General features: G+C 38.9%; 1 protein-coding gene across 3 annotated transcripts; it reads right to left on the minus strand.

Moving 5' to 3' along the window:
• Nucleotides 1-6,522: 6,522 nt before the first annotated feature.
• Nucleotides 6,523-19,558, minus strand: LOC149820439 (putative protein phosphatase 2C 57). Of its 3 annotated transcripts, none has more exons than XM_089982152.1 (5): nt 19,087-19,558; nt 18,538-18,612; nt 17,024-17,224; nt 16,518-16,729; nt 6,523-7,280 (listed from the first exon to the last, which is right to left on the minus strand). In XM_089982152.1, exons 1-5 carry the CDS (start codon nt 19,231-19,233, stop codon nt 6,698-6,700), a joined length of 1,218 nt encoding a protein of 405 aa, XP_089838278.1. In that variant the 5' UTR covers nt 19,234-19,558; the 3' UTR covers nt 6,523-6,697. The 3 variants fall into 3 exon arrangements, with proteins under 3 accessions (XP_089838278.1, XP_089838280.1, XP_089838279.1); XM_089982154.1 differs by lacking the exon at nt 19,087-19,558 and adding an exon at nt 18,845-19,066; XM_089982153.1 differs by lacking the exon at nt 18,538-18,612 and having other exon boundaries at nt 19,087-19,549.
• Between the last annotated feature and the right edge of the window lie 341 nt (nt 19,559-19,899).

The raw sequence follows: 19,899 nt of genomic DNA on the forward strand, positions 1-19,899 counted from the left end.
AATCGGACATTGGGAGATGATGCTGGCAGAAGAACTCTGAGAGCCATGGTCGCAGGAGGCAACAACTGCTATGGTGTTCATGTTACTCCCAAACCCGAACACACGACCCTTTTTGGGTTCCTCGGTTGCAGTCACCCATGTTGCATGATCAAAAGGCGGATGCTGAGTGGAGTTATCGTCATATCGCTCTATCATTTGTTGCTCGTATGACTCCTACAAAGTAATGATTATAATATAAATTAATAATTAAGAATTACAATGTTTATGATAACATAATACATAGTAACTTGTATATTACAATGTTTATTAATACAATAAGTACATACCGATATCACTCTCGCCTTCTCTGATACAAAATCTCTTGTGCTCTTACGTTTATGTGTTTTAACAAACACATCCTTGTAAGGCACAATGTCTCCTTTTTCTACTTCTTGCAATATTAAATGATAAAAAAATCAATTAATAAGTATGCATAAATACTTACAAATTTGGCAATATATATATATATGAGTTACCATTTTCTTCTGGTGGCTACCAAAAGTCCTAGATCCACCTGTGTGTTGATGGGCATCAGGCATCTTTGCTCGGTTTTGTGCAGCTTTTGCTGAGCGATTTCGAAATTCATTGCTGGCCCACTTGTCGCACATGCCCTCCCAATAATCTCTCATGATAGTTGAAGGCACATGGCCCTTCCACTGCAGTGGATTATCTATCCCACCAGCTGCTTTTTTTGTTGCAGTTTTCATATTGTGCAACATGTCGAACTTTATTTGCATGCCATATCATTTGTTTAGTTGTTCTTGAAGACATATACAGTTATTGCAATATAAGGGTGAGAAGGAAGTAGCAGAGTGACTTGTATGACACTTCTTTTGATCTCGTGCTACCATTTTTTCTTGTTTTTTGCTTGAACCGAGGATGCCCATATGATGGACATGATCTGTTATTTTCTTGATCTTTAAAATACAACATGCAGTGATTTGGACAAGCATCTATCTTTTGATACTCCATACCTAATGTGTTGACCATAACCTTCGCATGGTAGAGATTTTCTAGCAATTTCTCATATTTGGCAACATACTCTTCACAATAGAGCACAGACGGTCAAAACATGATTGACTCAAATTATACTCTGACTTCAAATTCAGTAGTTTAAGAACTGTAGACAAGATAGTGTGACTCTCGCAATCATTCCACAGTGGCTCATCAGCATCTCTAAGTAAGTCATAAAATCTACTAGATGCATCGTTTGTTGCTTCTTCCTCTACCCCAGTTGGTACATCACTAGGTCCCATAGCAGAACCCATTTCTGGTCCTGCTGCATCAAATATCAAATCCACATATGGATTATCGTGCATCACATTCACCTGTACGTCAAAATTATTATAAAATTCTTCACCATAAATCGTCTAATTCTGATAACCAAAAACAAAACTCTTCCTGTATAGATGATGTCTAACGCCATGAGGTTCTACAAATCGATTGTTCTTACACATCGTGTAGGGGCATCTGATCCGACCGATGGGATCTACTGTACTGACACTTGCCATTGTGAATTCAATAAAACTGTTAACACCATCCATATATTTATGTGACACCTCATTATCAACTATCCTACGATACATCCATTCATGATTTGCAGCCATTTTGTCCTATAATATTATGGATATTATCATCATCATTTAAAAGATAATCATAATAAAACTATGATGAAAAAAATATCTAATTAATCTATTAATTCTTGTTTGGTGATTGTTTGTGAGCAATTTTTTTGTTTCAGTTAATGCGTACATTTTTCCCCTCTATACCACAAATATGCTTAACATAAAATGCAATTCCATGAACCATTATGAATGCATTAATAATTTAATATTTTCGTGTGTAACACCATTAAATCATATTTATACACATCACAAGGATATTTAGAAATATGAAATCACATTCCATAAAACGATACATTCATTTTAAGCATGTTTTCATGATACAATTTTACATGAAAGGCATAATCAAATGAAAAATAACTTCATGCAAGCATGGATATAGACACATCAAACATTGCAATACATTCAAATCATTCATATCAAAACAATGTCAAATATGTACCTGCAACAAACACATTCCAATATTCCGCTAACTACTATCATGCCTAGCATGGAATCCGAATTTCAAAAATAAGAACACTTCTATTTTCATACATTAAAATTATGCTAAGCATGATCTTCAAATTGCATCAAAGCAGTCCTAGATATCCACAACTAAGTGAGTGTGTGAACAGAAAAGTGTTGCATCCAACAAATTAAATAACATAAAATGAAACCAGAGAACCAGACATGCATTTAAATGTGGATTTGTACATGAAAATAAAGTCATGCATCAAAGTAGAGATGTTATATTTCAGTTTCCAAGTAGGTAATATAAAATAACCCAGAGTAATATAAAAATAACTGCACCCGCATTGAAGTAGACTTCAAGTCTCCAAGGCAAGATTATGAACAGAAACAGGAAGGCAGGGGGGCTTCGCCCCCTACTGAGAAACCAAAGGAGGCAAGGACTTTAACCCTTGCCGGGAAAAACAAAAGGAGCAGGGGAGCTCCGCCCCCTGCCGAAAGACACACGAAGGCAGGGGGCTCGCCCCCTGCCGGGAAAAACAAAAGGAGACAGGGAGGCGACAGGGCTCGACCCCTGTCCACATGCCGAGAAAAAGAAGGGGAGGCGGCAAGGGCTTTGCCCCGCTGGCCTACCAACCAGAGGCAGGCAGGGGCCCTGCCACCCTACCAACCAAAACACAAGGGCCCCTCAAGAGCCCTTCCCCAAGCCGGACGAAGAAAACAGACGTAGAGAAGAGGAGGGGTTTCTTGGGGTCGTCGGGGTGTCTGTCAGACACAGAGAAGAGGAGGTGGTTGGGGCAGTCGTCGGAGAGCGGTAGGTGGCCGGGACGAGCAGTGCGGGTGAGAGAGAGAGCAGAGTTAATTTTGTGTCCTAGATGGGCGTTTGACATCGAAAATTAGCGACGAATTCACGACGGAACAATTCCATCGCCAACACTGATGCTACTTAGCGACAGATGCATGACGAAAACATTCTGTTGCACACACCATCGCTAATTAGCGACGGAGTAGTGATGGGAAAAAGTTGTCACTACTTTGTCGCTAAGTTGCGACATAGTTTATGATGGATAGAATTTCATCGCTAATTCGTCGCTAATTAGCAACGGAATTGTTCTATCGCAAATCCTGCAACTAAATCAAATTTTAGGGACGGCTCATTTTCTCTCGCTAATCCATCGCAAAATTGCGATGAATTATTTTTGTCGTAAATTTTTGTTGCTAATTGACATTTTTCTTGTAGTGGTTCCCTTATCCAACTGAACAACCTTACATTTTTTTTTACTATCGATAGGATGACCCATACCACCTTGCCAACAACTTACTTTTGTACTCGGTCAACCACACTTCAACTGCGCAAATTTGCATAAATAGGATAAACCATCACTGCCCTCTTCAGTGTCACACTCAATGAACAAGGTCTTCGTGAATCTTTTTGCTCTGATACCAATTTGTCAAGGGCATAGAATTTTTTACAAACCTGCAATGCGCCAAACTGCCCAGTCTAGCCAGCCTAACAATCAAAGGTCACACACCAATACTTTTCCATATGTTGAATCATTTTATTGGCCCCTCATGCATAGATGCTTAGCAAAAGCTGATCAAGCACATCTCCAAATGTGTATTCTATCTGGTCCATACCACTTATATGCATAGCCATCTCATATCGGCTAGCAAGCACATGGATGCCTTAGCCTTGCATGTCATAGAGCGTATCGCAACTACATGGGCACGCCCAATCATAATCTCTCCATAGAAGGGACAAGGTCTTGCGATGCCCAGTCTTAAAATAAGTTGATGATTGTATGCCATAGCGAAGAGCACCACCCAAACTCGTTCATCGGCTCTTAGGCATTCACTCGTCTAGTCTCGAGTCACCATACTTTGTTGGAACCATTTAAGGTGATCTTTGGGGGAATTAGCCCTAACCCACACACACCCCCGTGCACCCAAACTCTACGTGAAAAACTCATCAAAGTTGAGAGGTCCTTAACCAAATTTTTAAAAAAAAATATCCTATGATCCGCTGACACTGCTTAATCAAAAATGCTTCACATCTATGCCGCTACACATCGTCACACCAACAACGATATTGTTCTCTATTGCATGTCATGCTACTACCGAACGTCACCGATCAAGCTAACACATGTTGCGCGTTCCTACACTCGATGCATTTTTCACTCAGTAGAGCTCCATACTCTACATGCCCCATTTAGAATGCTCAGTCCAAGTGAAAGCATATTAAAAGCTAGAATATTTCAAAATCAAATAGATATAAACAGAATAAAGAAAAACCATTGATTCCTTTGCATGACGACCACCTTTAAATATAATGAAAGAAGAAAAAGTACTCAACATCACTGGCTTGGAGAAGCAGATTCACTCATGTGTTGTGTGTGCGTTACATTTTTTTTTTTTTCTGAGAAGATAATATTGAAGAGTAAAGTATTAAGATGAAATAAAAGAATAACGAGACTAAGTAGACATTTTTGATAATTACAGGGAGAAACCAAACCCTAGAATCAGAGACCTAGCCACGCTGGCTCTGTCTGCCGTACTTACAGTCACTGTGCGTAAAATTCTGTTGGCTTACCCCTTGACCTCAGGAAGTCACCACGTGACTAGAATTAGACATTCTTAAAGAATTATTTTAAGTTTACATTAGTTAAATCTCCAGGGCACGTTTGCATGCCGGGACGGGGGGCCACCCTTAAGGCCGCATAGTAGGACACAAGAGACGGACCCTAGGATTCACAAATTTGCACCTTCAATCCTTGGCAACATAACCAAGATCATCATATCCAGCTACAAAGTATGCATCCAAAGTTTTATTCCTAATGAAATTGAACTATTTGTGACAATTGATACCATCTTACAATGGTAGGCTCAGTGGCTTAGGACTGTCAATGGATCTTGCTAGTAATGAGAAACTGCAAGATCGGGTCATCTGACAGGTTCTAAGCATGGACAGCTTGAAAGATTGGTAAGTTTTTTTTAACAATTCCTTAACATGAAAACCTAAAACCTTGACAAAATCAGTGTTTTTACAGCAATGCAGTATACAAAAGAAATAAAAAAGAAAAAGAAAATGTCTGCAGCATGTCCCAATCATCTATGGACGATAAGACATATAACCAATTAGCTCACAGAAAACGTATTGGATCATACAAAGTATGATGACCATGCATCATATGCCGATGATAATCGTCCAGCCAATGCATCTGCCATCTGGACGGCTAGTATTAGTTCACATCCTGGATGAGACCGTGGGCCATTCTTAGCCATCGGTTGAATGGCTAGGATCGATAATATGATGTATCCCATCATACGTCGTGTGATGGGATCCTTCGTAAGGAGGAAGATCAATATATAACCTACTGCATTTCATGATTTTCATCAAATACCAGATCACTGCATAAAACGTGAACTTGACTTTAGATGTCTTGCGACCTTTCTTTTTTTTTTTAAGGCAAGCAGGGGTTAGGCAGACCCCTACCAGTTTACAACTATACCATTGGGTTTTGAACCTGCAACGTCCCAACACAAGGTGGACGTGCAATAGCTGCTCCTACCAGACAAGGGGAGCCCCCATTGGTGAGATCTCTTGCGACTTAACAACCCTCACCGAGGTGGTATCCCATGTGGTAAGCGTGGTCCTGTGCCAAGCTGAAGGCCCAGGTTCGAATCCCTCTGCCACATGGGGCTTAAGAGATATCTGGTAGGGGCATGCCTAACCCCAGCTGGACTTTCAAAAAAAAAACTCAACCCTCAAGCTTTCACTTACAATTTACCTAGACAATGCACAGTCACAGCTATGGTATAGAGGAAATTTCTCATCAACAAATTTCTGGAGATTTTTTACCTATAAAACTTCAGAAATGTCTCGGGTAATTTTCAGGAAAAAAAAGGAAAAAGAACACTTAAAGCAAAACAGAGGGCAGTAATGAAGATGAAAGCATTTTATTAAAACTATAAAAACGTTTTTTGCAATAATGTACGTCATATTGAAAATTACTGACATTTTCCAGCTATCATGAATAGAGCAACTACAAATGACAGTGAAAAAGAGACCAAAATAGCAGCATTTTCAGTCAAGGAAACACCTTCAAATACATTAAGGTAAAGAAGCAGATTAAACCCCAAGTTTTTAAAGATTAATCCCATGTTATTTCTTGTTTATCAAACCTACATAGATGAACCTGACGCAGAAGAAAAAATGGCGAAATATTGTTGATTATTCTTGAAAACACATTTTTTAAAGTACATATACAGAACTGTCACAGAAAAGGATACCAGTCAACTTTCCTAAATGACATGTATTAAACTTGTCCATGAGCTGAACCATGAAAGTCCAGAAAACGCAAAAGGAATTTACTGAAAACAAGTATAACCACAATCAAATAAAAGACAATGGCACGTCTAAACCAAAAAATCAAGGAGAAATTTCGGTTGAAATTAACATAAGCCGCATATGTTACAGTTGAAACTTCTCAGCAATAAAAACTACTTGGCTACAAATGGTGGCAAAAAAGACCCAAAAGTACCAGTTGCTTCACCAAAACACCGTCCTCCCACCTCTTCCATCACGACTGCTAAGTCCCCAAGCTATCCAAGAAACTCTGCAACTCTCGCAGACCTTCTGCTGAGATACTCCGATGGACACGGGGCCTAGGTGCAGAAAGGTTTGGCGGTGGTTTTGGCTGGAAGCACACAACTACTACTGCTAAATTATCACTGCTGTTACGCTTGAGTGCCTCATTGACCAGTTCCTTGCAGCATGTCGAGGGATCATTGTGCTCCTGCAATTTCCTTCGAGCAAAGTCAACCGCATTCTGACTCCTGAAAACATCCCAGATTCCATCACACCCAATGATAAGAAACTCGTCCTCCTCAGTCAAGCTCACCCTCATCATCTCAGGCTCTCCACTCAATGGCCCCAAATTGGGTCCACCGCTGCTGCCAGGAATTTTCAATCCTTCCATGTGCCAATCACCAAGAGATCGGGCAACATTCAGTTGGTCGTTGAGGTAACCATCAGAAACGTAGCCACCAGATGCTTCTATCCTCTTCATTTCTCTCAAGCATACGGGTCTGTGATCTCTTGACATCTCAATTGCCTTGCCTCGACGACATAAAACAGCACGACAATCTCCAGCATTGGCAACCACCAAGGACCTGAAAGATATAGTTTACGTAACTGATAAAACAACATTGCAAAATAAAAAGAAACTGCCATAATCAACATCATGTATAGTAGTAAACAATCAGTAGTGCAATGGCGAACACCAGAAACTGTCTGGCCCACTTGTGAGCACCTACACCATTTATAATGGATATATAGAATGAATCATGGAAGCTTCCAATATTTGGAAAAAGTAATGAGACCACGTTAGATTTGAAGTTGATTTTTTTTTTATCTTGAGAAACCATGCATCATTCAAATTTCAGAGATCGAATGTTTCCTATTTATATAGATCTACATGAGCTCGTTCATACCAAGGTTGCCATACTAGGAAGCAGAAGCGGGAAACAATATGGGAAGCGAAAGCGAGAAACGATGCAATTTAAAATGTATAGGAAGCAGGATGCAAGGAATAAAAAAACAATACAAGAATAGAATGAGAATCGAAATGTAACGCAAATAAAAACTAAAATAAAAGCGACTTCTTAAATTTCATGACTTTTAGTGTAAGAATTAAATTTTTAACAAAATCTAAAAATGATGATTGCCAATTTAGAGAAAGCACATATAAGTGAGTGAGAAGCGTGCAAGGAAATGTTAAATTATGTAATCAAACTTGTAATTTCGTATATATATTTTATATATATAAGGTAATACATATACATATATATAATATATGTATATGTATTTACCAATTATATATATAAAATATATATAGTCATAGTAAGGGTAGTTTAGGAATTTTACACATATTCTTTTTCAAGAATATGTTTTTTGTATTTTCTTTTTTCCTTTTTTCTTTATTTTTGCTTTTTCATTTAATGCATTGTACATGCATTGGGAGGGGCCCAACCCTCTAGTCGTTGGACCCCTCCAACGGTCACATTTGTGACCGTTGGAGGGGCTCCAACGTCTATGTGGAGCCCCTCCCAAGGCCTCCTCCAAAGCCCTATATATATGGGCAGCTCCTCTTGTATTTCTTCAAGGGATTTGGGATTATAGCCCAACCTCTTTAGTGTTTATGAAACTTATGGGTGCAAGTGCACATTTGTGATTCGGTGTGTTGTGTTTGTTGTGCACAAGTGTTCTTGGGTGTGTATGTTCACACATTTATTCTTAAGGTTGTTGTGTTATCGACTAAAGTATCTTGTTGAAGATACTTTTACATGGTATCAGAGCCTCGTTGAAGAAGAAGAATTGCGACTCGCCTTCTTTTGCATTCCTCGGGAAGCGTGCCTTCATGTTTTTTGAAATCAAAGAGGATCATCTTCTTCGAGCAATATTTTAGGAGCTCCTTTTGTCAAGAAAGACGCAAAAAGTAATTAAGGTACATACTATCTCTTGCATTCTTTCCTCTCTAATGGGCGAAAAAGACTCTCATTTCTCTCTTGGGTTTAAGCTTAATGGCTCAAACTATCATGTTTGGGCTGGTAATATGGAAGCCCATATTAAAGGAAAGGGGCTTTGGGGTTACGTTTATGGATCCATACCGGAACCGGAACCCAAAATTACCATTGTTGAAGGAGGTGATATTAAGATTCTTGAAGGGGATGAAAGACAAAAGGCCCTTGAAGAGTATTCTAAGAAACATGATGATTGGGAAATGAAGAACTTCAAGATATTATCTTGGATTTTCTCATCCGTTGAGACCAAGATAAATGCCAACATCATCAAATTTAAAAGGGCTTCCGAAGCTTGGGTATATCTTGAGAAAATGTACACCTCAAGAGATCTATCCCACAAGTACTTTCTTCAAAAGAGGGCTTTGACTCTCCAACAAAATGACATGACCATTCGGGAGTACTTTGCCGAATTATCCTCTATTTGGGACGAGCTCGCAATTCTTGAACCTAAATGGAGTGGTGAGGCTATCGAATTAAGGCACAAACAACTTGAAGAAGACCGGTTCTTCAATTTTTTAAATGGCCTTAGACCCGAATTTGAACAAGTTCGGTCCTCTCTTCTCTCCGCCTTCACATCCACCTCACTCGAAGATGTTATCACCAAGCTAAGTGGTGAAGAAACCCGTATGGGGATTGGCAAAAATAACCCTTGCATTCTTGTTACTTCTTCTACTCAAGAAGATGGTGAAATGGCTAATGCCGTGTCAAGACCGGGAAATAACATGAGGACCTATAGACCTCCTCATTTCAAGAATCAAGGTCAAGGAGGAAATGATCGGTATGGCAAAAGAGACTATAGCAAAGTAACTTGCTATCATTGTAAAGAACCCGGACATATCAAACCCTTGTGTCCTAAATGGAAGAAATTGATTGCAACGGCTATGGCATCTCAAGTTGAAGAACGACCCCCTTTATCAAGTGAGTCTCTTTCTCTTCAACAAATCGTGGAAGCCCTACAACCTCTTCTCAAGGAAGGTACTTCCGGAGCCGCTATGTCATCCTCTTCCCCCGGTAAGACATCTTGGCTTTTAGATTCCGGGGCATCCTTTCACATGACCCCTAGTTATTGCACTCTTTCAAATTTTTCTAAAAGTGTTTTTCCATCCTTTGTATCAACCGCGGACGGTACATCTCTTGAGATTAAAGGAATAGGTAATTTTGAAAAACAAGACTTCTTTGTTCCAAAAATTCGTTTTATCCCAAACCTTAACCTAAATCTTCTTTCCGTTTCCCAACTCTCGGACCATGGTTGCGATATAAAATTTTCTTCTAATAAATGTTGGATACAGGATCGCCAGTCCGGGAGATTGATTGGGGAAGGTTCTAGAAGAGGAGACCTCTACTACGTAGATTTTCTTCAAGTTCCCAAGAGTCAATTTTGCAACGTCGTCCAAAACAAAGACATTCATGTATGGCATAAGAGATTGGGTCATCCCAATATTGTTAAAATCTCGTATTTGCCTTTTGTTAAACATCTTTGTAAAAGTGACTTTTTGTGTAATGAATACATTCTTGGGAAAATGAAATGTTTGCCTTTTCCTCAAAGATCCATGTTTACGACAAAACCATTTGAAATTGTCCATTCCGATGTATGGGGACCGGCTCCGGTAATGTCAAAAGGAGGTTTTTCATATTATGTGATCTTTGTGGATGACTATACTAGGTTTTGTTGGATCTATTTACTTAAACATAAACATGAAGTTTTTTCAACCTTTAAAAGTTTTCACATGATGATTTCAAATCAATTCAATGGATGTTTAAAAATCTTTAGGTCTGACTCTGGAGGAGAATACCTCTCAAATGAATTTAAGAGTTATCTTGAAAATTTTGGAATTCTTCACCAAAAATCATGTCCGAAAACCCCTCAACAAAATGGGTTAGCCGAACGAAAACACTGGCACATCATTGAAACAACTAGGACTTTGCTCATTTCTCAAAACATTCCAAAAAATCTTTGGGCTGAGGCAGCCCTTACCTCTGTCTATCTCATAAACCGACTTCCATCGAAAAATTTAAACAAAATTTCTCCCTTTGAAAAATTGTATGATAAGGAACCTGATTATAGCAGGTTAAGGGTCTTTGGGTGTAAGTGTTTTGTTCTTACTGATAAGAATGACAAACTTTCTCCAAAAGCCATTCCTTGTGCCTTTCTTGGCTATTCTGAAACCCAAAAGGGGTTTCGTTGTTATGATATCAAAAGTGATAAATTGTATGTTTCCAGGAACGTGAGTTTTTTGGAAAATGTTAGTGGATTTGAACGTTGTGACCCCCATAATGAAAATATGGATTATTCCTTTTTATTTGATTTATTGAATAAGGACGATGATACTAGTGATAATGAGTCAGATCAAAGTAACCCAAATGAACTTGAAACCGAGGAAAACATCTCCTTGTCTCCTTCGTCACATCAACCTATTGAATTACCAAGAGACCCTATCACCTACTCTCATAGAGATCAAAACAACTTTAGGAGTGCTCTTGACAGATATAATGATGTCAGTCCCAGTGCCTCTCAGAATGAAGTGATCCCTCGTAGAACTGAGAGAAGTAGAAGGCCTCCTTCTAGGTTCATTTCCTATGACTCTTTCTCCCCAAGATACAGAGCTTGCCTTAGTGTCATCCACTCTTATATAGAACCTAGAAATTTTGAAGAAGCACGTAAATGCCCTGAATGGATTAATGCCATGAACAATGAACTTGAGGCTCTGAGAAGAGCCAAAACCTGGGAATTCCAAAATCTTCCTAAAGGCAAGAAAACAATAGGGTGCAGATGGGTTTTCAAAGTAAAAACTAAAAGTGATGGATCCCTTGAAAGGTATAAAGCTCGCTTGGTTGCAAAAGGATATAGTCAAGAATATGGTATTGACTATGAAGAAACTTTTGCTCCTGTAGCTCGTATGGTCACTGTTCGATGTCTTATAACCGTTGCCTCTATCAACAAATGGAACATCTATCAAATGGATGTGAAAAATGCCTTTTTAAATGGCGATTTAAGCGAAGAAGTCTACATGGATGCTCCTCCTGGAATGGAGACTCCTAAGGGAAAGGTGTTTCGTCTTCAGAAAGCACTCTATGGCCTAAAACAAGCTCCCAAGGCTTGGTATGATAGATTTAACTCTGTTATGATTGAGAATGGTTTTTCCTCTTGTTTTACTGACACTGTTCTATTTGTTAGAAAATCCAATGCAGGGATTGTAATTTTACTTCTGTATGTTGATGACATGCTCATCACTTGGAGTGATTCTAACGGGGTTAAAAGTATAAAATCAATCTTAAAAGATAAATTTGAAATGTCTCACTTGGGTTTTTTAACTTATTTTTTGGGAATTGAAGTGGCATACTCTCTTAGAGGATATTTCTTATCTCAAACTAAGCTTGCTTCTGAGATCATTGACAGGTCAGGTATTACAGATGAGAAGCTGTGTGAAACTCCTGCGGTTGTAGGAGCAAAGATGAAAATTGATGATGGAGTTCCCCTGTTGGATCCTACACCCTACAGACAGCTTGTAGGATCTCTGATGTATCTGAGTATTACCAGACCAGATATATCCCATGCAGTCCATACTGCAAGTCAGTTTCAGCATGCGCCTACATCCGTTCACATGAGTGCCATCTTACGGGTCGTAAGATACATAAAGGGTACTCTAAATAACGGAGTTTTTCTGTCCTCTTCCTCTGACTTAAAATTGATTGCTTATACTGACTCTGATTGGGGAGGTGATCCAAATAACCGTCACTCCACCACTGGTTTTTGTGTGTTCTTAGGAGACTCACTAATTTCGTGGAGATGCAAGAAGCAACAAAAGGTGTCGCTCTCCTCAATTGAAGCTGAATATCGTGCCATGGCCACTACTACTATGGAGATTGTTTGGATTCACCAACTGCTAGAAGACATGGGGATCAAAATTGAAGGACCCACCAAGCTATGCTGCGACAACAAAAGTGCAATCTACATTGCAAAGAACCACACCTTTCATGAACGGACAAAACACATCGAAATGGACTGTCACTATGTTCGTGAAGCATATCTCCGAGGAGTTATCGATCTTCCTTATGTCACGTCCGAATATCAGTTGGCAGATTTCTTTACTAAAGCCTTGTGCGCTCCGCGGTTCAACTTCCTTCTTGGCAAACTATCGGTCATCTTGCCCTAAGTTTGAGGGGGGGTGTTAAATTATGTAATCAAACTTGTAATTTCGTATATATATTTTATATATATAAGGTAATACATATACATATATATAATATATGTATATGTATTTACCAATTATATATATAAAATATATATAGTCATAGTAAGGGTAGTTTAGGAATTTTACACATATTCTTTTTCAAGAATATGTTTTTTGTATTTTCTTTTTTTCTTTTTTCTTTATTTTTGCTTTTTCATTTAATGCATTGTACATGCATTGGGAGGGGCCCAACCCTCTAGTCGTTGGACCCCTCCAACGGTCACATTTGTGACCGTTGGAGGGGCTCCAACGACTATGTGGAGCCCCTCCCAAGGCCTCCTCCAAAGCCCTATATATATGGGCAGCTCCTCTTGTATTTCTTCAAGGGATTTGGGATTATAGCCCAACCTCTTTAGTGTTTATGAAACTTATGGGTGCAAGTGCACATTTGTGATTCGGTGTGTTGTGTTTGTTGTGCACAAGTGTTCTTGGGTGTGTATGTTCACACATTTATTCTTAAGGTTGTTGTGTTATCGACTAAAGTATCTTGTTGAAGATACTTTTACAGGAAACACATAAAAAAACATGAAAAGTAGAGTGAGAGCATACAAAAGGAATAGATGAAGCATGTATAAAGCATAGGAGAAGCATGGGAGAATCGAGATTCTCATTAAGTTTCGGAAGCGAGTATCACGCTTCTGAAGTGAGTTTCCAAAAAGCTGGAGAGGAGTATCACGCTTCCGAAGCGAGTTTCCGGAAAGCTGGCTTCCCACCTATCTATGAAGCTTTCGGAAACTCTGGTTCAAACATTCTAATTAGAATACAGACCAACAAGCCAGCAATCACCAACAGAAAATGTTCACAAGGTGACTTTTACAAATAAATACACAAAGTCAAATAGTTCTATAGAAATTAAATATCTTCTTACATTTGGAAAATAATTTTAATTTATAAAAGATTAATTTCTTTGTTTACCATGTTCAACAATTCTGCTTTTGGCCTGTGTATTTTGGTAAAACGAACTATTCTAATCCTCAGAAAAGAAAAGCAGAAAACTGGTCATCCAGTGCTAGAAATCTTTCATAACCATCACACCAGTCACCTGAATCGTTAAAGGTAATTTCTTGGCGAGGGTATTTCTCGAAGAAATTTTCAAAATTTGATAAATCTCAGGAGTTTAAAATTTGAAAAAATATAAAATAACAAAAAAAAACTAAGAAAATAATAAGTTTTGCATTATTTTTCTTTCAAAAATATAAAGAAAAATGTTTTTAAGGTTTTAAAATATAAAAGAAACAAAAAAATAGGAATGCAAACAATAAAAAAAAGAGTTTTTCTCAAAAATATCACGAGATATTACCCTTAATATCGGCTACCTTAAAATATCGGTACTTCTCATGATATTTTCAAAATATCACCGATATCGGTGACAGTGCATCAAACAAGTTGGGAGGCAAAATTAATTGCAATAAAAAAGCACAATGGTGTATGCCTTCTAGAATATTTTAAGACAGACACTCCACAACCAACATCTTAGAAAAAAATAATAATGAACTAGCAGGATAAGCAGGACATACAACTCTGTGTGGGCACCATGCAGTAATGTGTCTGATTGTGTGTGTGTGTGTGTGTGTGTGTGACTGCTGTTAACATTCAGGATTTTATAAGCTCAAATCTTTTTTTTAACTTCAACAAATCTAGAAATAACATGGTGGCTATTTATATTGATTGTAAACATTAAATACAACTATTAGATGTGGCTCTTCCTTTATCAAAATAGGTACCTCCAACAGTGACCATTAATATATGAAACAATTATGGCTTATAGGGGAAGGAAACATTAAGCTAATCTTTTAAAACCTCCTTCAGCTTTGAGAAATGGCAGATAAACCCCTAGGTAGGGCTGGTAAACAAGCCGAACAAACCGAACAGGGCATATGTTCGGGCTCAGCTCGTTTGCCAGTGGATTGATCTCGTGGTTCTGCTCATGTTCGTATTGAGCTGAGACGAGCTTGAGATCAGCTCGTCCCTAAATGAGACAAGCCGAACACGAGCTGGTTCATGTAAAAACATTCCATGCTATTTATACATGGAATATAAATTTTTATATTACTCTTAAAATATATATTTTTTATATATTACACTTGTTAGTTCATATTTTATTCTGTATTTTTCATTCATCTTTCTCTTTTTATATATACTTTATGCATTCTTCTTTTCATATATTACACTTAATATATATATATATATTATACATAAAAATATATACTTTATCTATATGAGCTCTCCCGAGCCGAGTCACAAGCTGCTTGGTTCGTTTACCAGCCCTACCCCTAGGGTATGTTCATGTCCTGTGGAAGAAGGTTTTACATACCTTCTTCCATTGAAACCGAGTCTGACCATCCCCCTCTAGCTATCCGAGTAACCTTCAAGCTACAGGTCATGATGTAAATGATGACTACAGTTTGCCACTACTCGCTTTTACAAGTGTATCCCATAGCTGAGGACAGCGAGCAGAGTGAACATAACAAGCAGCATAGGAGTTTGATGAGTCACACCAAAAAGACTTTCCTAGTTGGCTAGCAATTCTGCTGAAAGTAGAATTTTTCCAGAGCCCCAAACCTTTAGTGTTTGAGTGAAGTTGTACCCAGATTGGGACAGATGGAAGGCAAATCAAAGGAACAGCACCATGCCTTTAACACAACAAGTCTCCCACTGACAAAATGGTCCTGTCTCCCACATTTATTCTTTCTTTCTCACTTATGGCTAACAAAAGAAAATCCATTCCTGAAGGAATATAGACTAACCTCACCTCTGCACTTCCAGAGGTTATAAGCCCCTTTCCATGAGGAAAAGCAGCCTTCATGTTTGCATTGCATGGTGGGATGCATGGTCCAACAGAAACACTCTGGTTTCTGCAAAAGGCAAACATACCCCTAGAGCTCCTAAATGCTCCCTGGATTATCCTTTCGTGAGAGAGTTGAAGAGAAAATATTTCAAACATTTGAATAGACTATTCTAATTATCATTGCTAACTTTACCACACAAGGTTATCATAGTAATCACATTGTTATGAGAAATTAATTTCAAGAAAATCCAATGAACAGGTCAAACAGTTGTCGAGGGAGGAATTTTGAATAAGACAAAAGTGGATCTATGACAACTTCCTTTATCCTTATACACACACGTGTATATATGGTGTGTCTTTTAGTATCAAACCACCATAGCCTACCCACTTGATTCACCTAGATCAGATCTTCAAAAAGCGAAAACTAATCTTTGGTGCAGTACAATGTAATGTCAGACGGTTATGTGTCAGATCACTTTTAATTCACCACACATGTTAAGCAAGAAAGCATCGGATAAAAGCATGGACCATGTGCATGGATGCTATCATGGAAGGACTAAATTATTCTGCAATTTCAGCAAAACAAGGAATTACAAAAGTCCTGAGGTAACCCTATGGCTAGACCCACCTAGAAAAAGATGGATCTTGTGTTTGGTTAGATAAAGTAGTTACATAATCTGTCAACTGAAAACTAAGAGAATCTAAATTTGGATATTTGGAAGACTTTCTGTAGCAATGCAAACAACAGCTAGCATTCAAGGTAGAACAGAATATCACACAAAAATCATCAAACACTTAAACCCTCACCTTCCCACAATTACAGCAGTCAAAGCAGTTGTACCAGATGCCAACGCTGCATCAAGAGAGCAGGCCTCTGCAAATGCATTGTCCGTTTGCAGAAATGCAGTGGCAATTACCTTCTCTATCTCCCTTGGAAAATCAGCATCCTCTAGTATTAACCTTGGAAGATTGTCACATACATAATTTGCAGCATGCTTACCACCATGGCCATCGAAAACCTTTCCAAAGAAATTATGAAAAAGCCCAAGTGAAATATTTATGCAGCATGTTTTATCATTATTAGGGAACTACATAAGGTACAAAGGGTCAAAGGAAAAAATAAAAATATATTTCTTTAGTGAAGCTTAGCCAATGAAATATGGCTACAGGCTATATCAATCTTTTTTCTTTTTTCTTCATTTAAAAATATCATTCCACACTTAGCTTCCTTAATATTAAAATTATATAATTGGAGATATTGTCAGAACTATTTATGGTAAATGCAAGAGATGAGAAAAAATAATGAAGTTTACCCCATAGAAGGCACTGGGTCCTCCTAAATGCTTGCAATCATGCAAGAAGTCATCAAAGCACACATACACATCTTCCATGGTCTTCCTGACTCCAATATCAGCCCATCCACCAGAGCGAACAACAGGAATGAAACCACTTTCAGAACCTTCTTTTCCCTCTTCGGTCTCAAGTTGCTCAACAGATTCTTTGTCCATTTTCACCTGCAACAGCTTCTCCTTATTCCATTGGAAAAATGAACGAACTGAAAATTTATATAGTTTATTTGTTGATAGGAAAGCTGGGGGATAACCCCCGTGGGATTCGAACCCGAGATCTTCTCAGTTATGATAGTGCAACCTAACCATGTAGCTATCTCATTTGATCCCACTGAAATTTATATGGTAAACACAACATATATCAACAATAGAGATAAAGTTCAGCCAATGCATTTATGGATGACAAAGCCGATGGTATCTTTGGGACTCAAATAAGCTTTATGAGGTAGATTACAAAAAGTTTAATTGGCTTTACACAAGGTCACCCTATCTAGTGTTGTTCATATATTAGTACTAACGACAAACCATAATGTTACTGTATATTGAAAAGGTGATTCTGAAGGTGATGATGGATGATGCATTTACATAGTGAAGTACAAGCAAATATGAGATGCTCGAGAAGAAGAATATGGGGACATGCATTTTCGTAAACTTGAGCATGCACATTGTTTAATAAGACATGCCTTCCCATAGAACTTATACGTATGCAACTTGGCCTGAGATACCAGACGTTCATACTTTCAAACTACGGACATGAAGGAATGGTTCCACCCAGTTCCATTGGAGATAGCTATGTCTTAAGAATAAGTTTTTGCTAGAGAAAAGGGCATAGGAGTGGATAGAGTGTGCAGGAGGGAGAGACCAGAAGCAGCAGTATTGAAAAGCTTGGGTTTCTTCCTGATAAGGAACAACCAATATGTATATCTGATGAGTGGTATAGGGGGAATAATAGGCAACAGAAAAGGACACAATTCAGCCATCTTTCGTTACTTCAGAAACGGACAACTTGAAACTTTCAAGTTTCAACCTTTCATGGAAGTTTCCAACTCGTTCATTTTGCCCACTTTGTTCTTTTCAAAAGTTAAAATTTTCCATATAAAAGCATGTTGATTTTGAATTACGACTCTATCTATCCAAATTCATCACAAGTACTATGTTTGTCAAGCTTTCCCTTGGGCATCCAGACTGCATTAAAGCTGAAAACTCTGTCTTCGCCCTCGGCTTGACAAACAAGCAGATCTAAATTCCCTCTAAACTTCAACGACTACAATCGTGTAGAAGTTTAAAAGGAAAAAGGAAAAAAATGCTTAAATAAACTAAAAGAACCAAGTTGGACCAAATTCTTCGGTTAACATGCAAAGATGCAAACACTCAAAGACCACATCCTGCCCACTACCATGGTTTACAATCCAATTCCAGAACAATACATAAAAACTCATGGAAATTCAGAGGAGACGAAGATGGTAAAAAGGGAGGACCTCCAGCTTTGCCTCCCTATCGTCTTCAGAATCATCGTATGCACCACCAACGAATCGTTCCACCCTTTTCTCCTTCTACAAAATCCGAAAAGCCAAAAAACAAACAAACAAACAAAGAAAACAAAAATCTCCATATTCAAGCATACGCCGAAATAAAATGGTCAACAGAGAAATTAATCGAAACAGAAATGCCCCAAAACTCTCACCAAAGGTTAAAAAAAAAGCTTTTGAGAACAAAAAGAACTGCATAATTCAATACAACCACAATCAAGACGAAGCAAAGAAGAAGAAGAAGAAGAACAAAAACCCGATAAAAATCATCAATGGGTAACACCATTTGCATCAATCTTTAACAACATCATTCGGGTTCGTGCCGTCAACAAGAAAATGGGCAAAGAAAGCCCAAATTCTTCCGAAGCGCATTCTCCGCGCCAAGGCCGAATCTTTGCGGTCTGCGCACCGCGGATTCGACCTTGCTCGGCGCGAAGGAAGAAGAAAAACCCTAACCCTAACAACTGAAAAGAGTGGGTAACGAAAGGAAGGGCCTACCAGGGAGGCGTGGCGGACCAGAGGGCTCTTGCCGCAGGGCGAACCGAACCGGCCAAAGCACTGCCGGTACGCGCAGCCGAGAGGATTCGGCGGCCGGTCCCGGTCCCTCGACGAGCTCCCGTTCTCCCCTACCGCACTCGCCTCCATTTCCTCACATCTGAAGGGAAACCAACCAAACAAACAAACAAACAGAAGAAAAGAAATGCAGAGGCGAGTCAAAACCCTAGAAGCAGATTTTCCACGGAATCGGAATCGGAATCGGAATCCGAAGAGAGGCAAGAAAACGAAAGAGTCAAAGAAGAAAGGTCTCTCTCTCTCTCGCTCTTGTTGAAGTAACCAGACGAAGGAAGACTTTCGTTACTTTCTGGGACACGTGGAGAGATATCTATGGAGACTTGATGACGGTGCACGTGACGTCGCCTCAGTGGTCCTCTGAGGACTTCACACGCACACACTGAGAGCATGCTTTTCCAAATCAGAGTCAAAGTCATTGGGAACTGTAAAACGAGTCGGATCCCATTGAGTGATCCGGATTGTGTGGGGACCACCCATCCTGATTGGATCCAATTAGAAGTCAAGCACACCCCCCATGAATCCTGAAGTCGATATCCATATCCGGCAAGCGACAAGCGATAGGCTGTGGGTCCTTCCGGATCCTAATTGGCTTGCCCGGTGCGGACTTTGATATAGGGTTTGGACCCCAACCTGATCCATTATAGTTCTTGATGCTGACTCCTACATCCAAGTAGCTAAATGAATCATATTCGATAAACTAACTGGATCTGAATCAAGTGTAATCTCTCTTTATTAGTG

This window comes from Nuphar pumila, chromosome 12 (genome assembly GCF_984573655.1).
Source record: "Nuphar pumila chromosome 12, dmNupPumi1.hap1.1, whole genome shotgun sequence".
In the NCBI taxonomy this organism is placed as follows: Eukaryota; Viridiplantae; Streptophyta; class Magnoliopsida; order Nymphaeales; family Nymphaeaceae; genus Nuphar; species Nuphar pumila.

What these genes read in the sequence shown, in the direction of transcription:
- LOC149820439 (XM_089982152.1), bottom strand. Translation starts at nt 19,233, where the DNA reads ATGGAGGCGAGTGCGGTAGGGGAGAACGGGAGCTCGTCGAGGGACCGG. An exon ending in ATAGGGAGGCAAAGCTGGAG is followed by an intron (nt 17,225 to 18,537) that starts GTCCTCCCTTTT and finishes AAGCTGTTGCAG; the next exon opens with GTGAAAATGGACAAAGAATC. An exon ending in GACCCAGTGCCTTCTATGGG is followed by an intron (nt 16,730 to 17,023) that starts GTAAACTTCATT and finishes TTCTTTGGAAAG; the next exon opens with GTTTTCGATGGCCATGGTGG.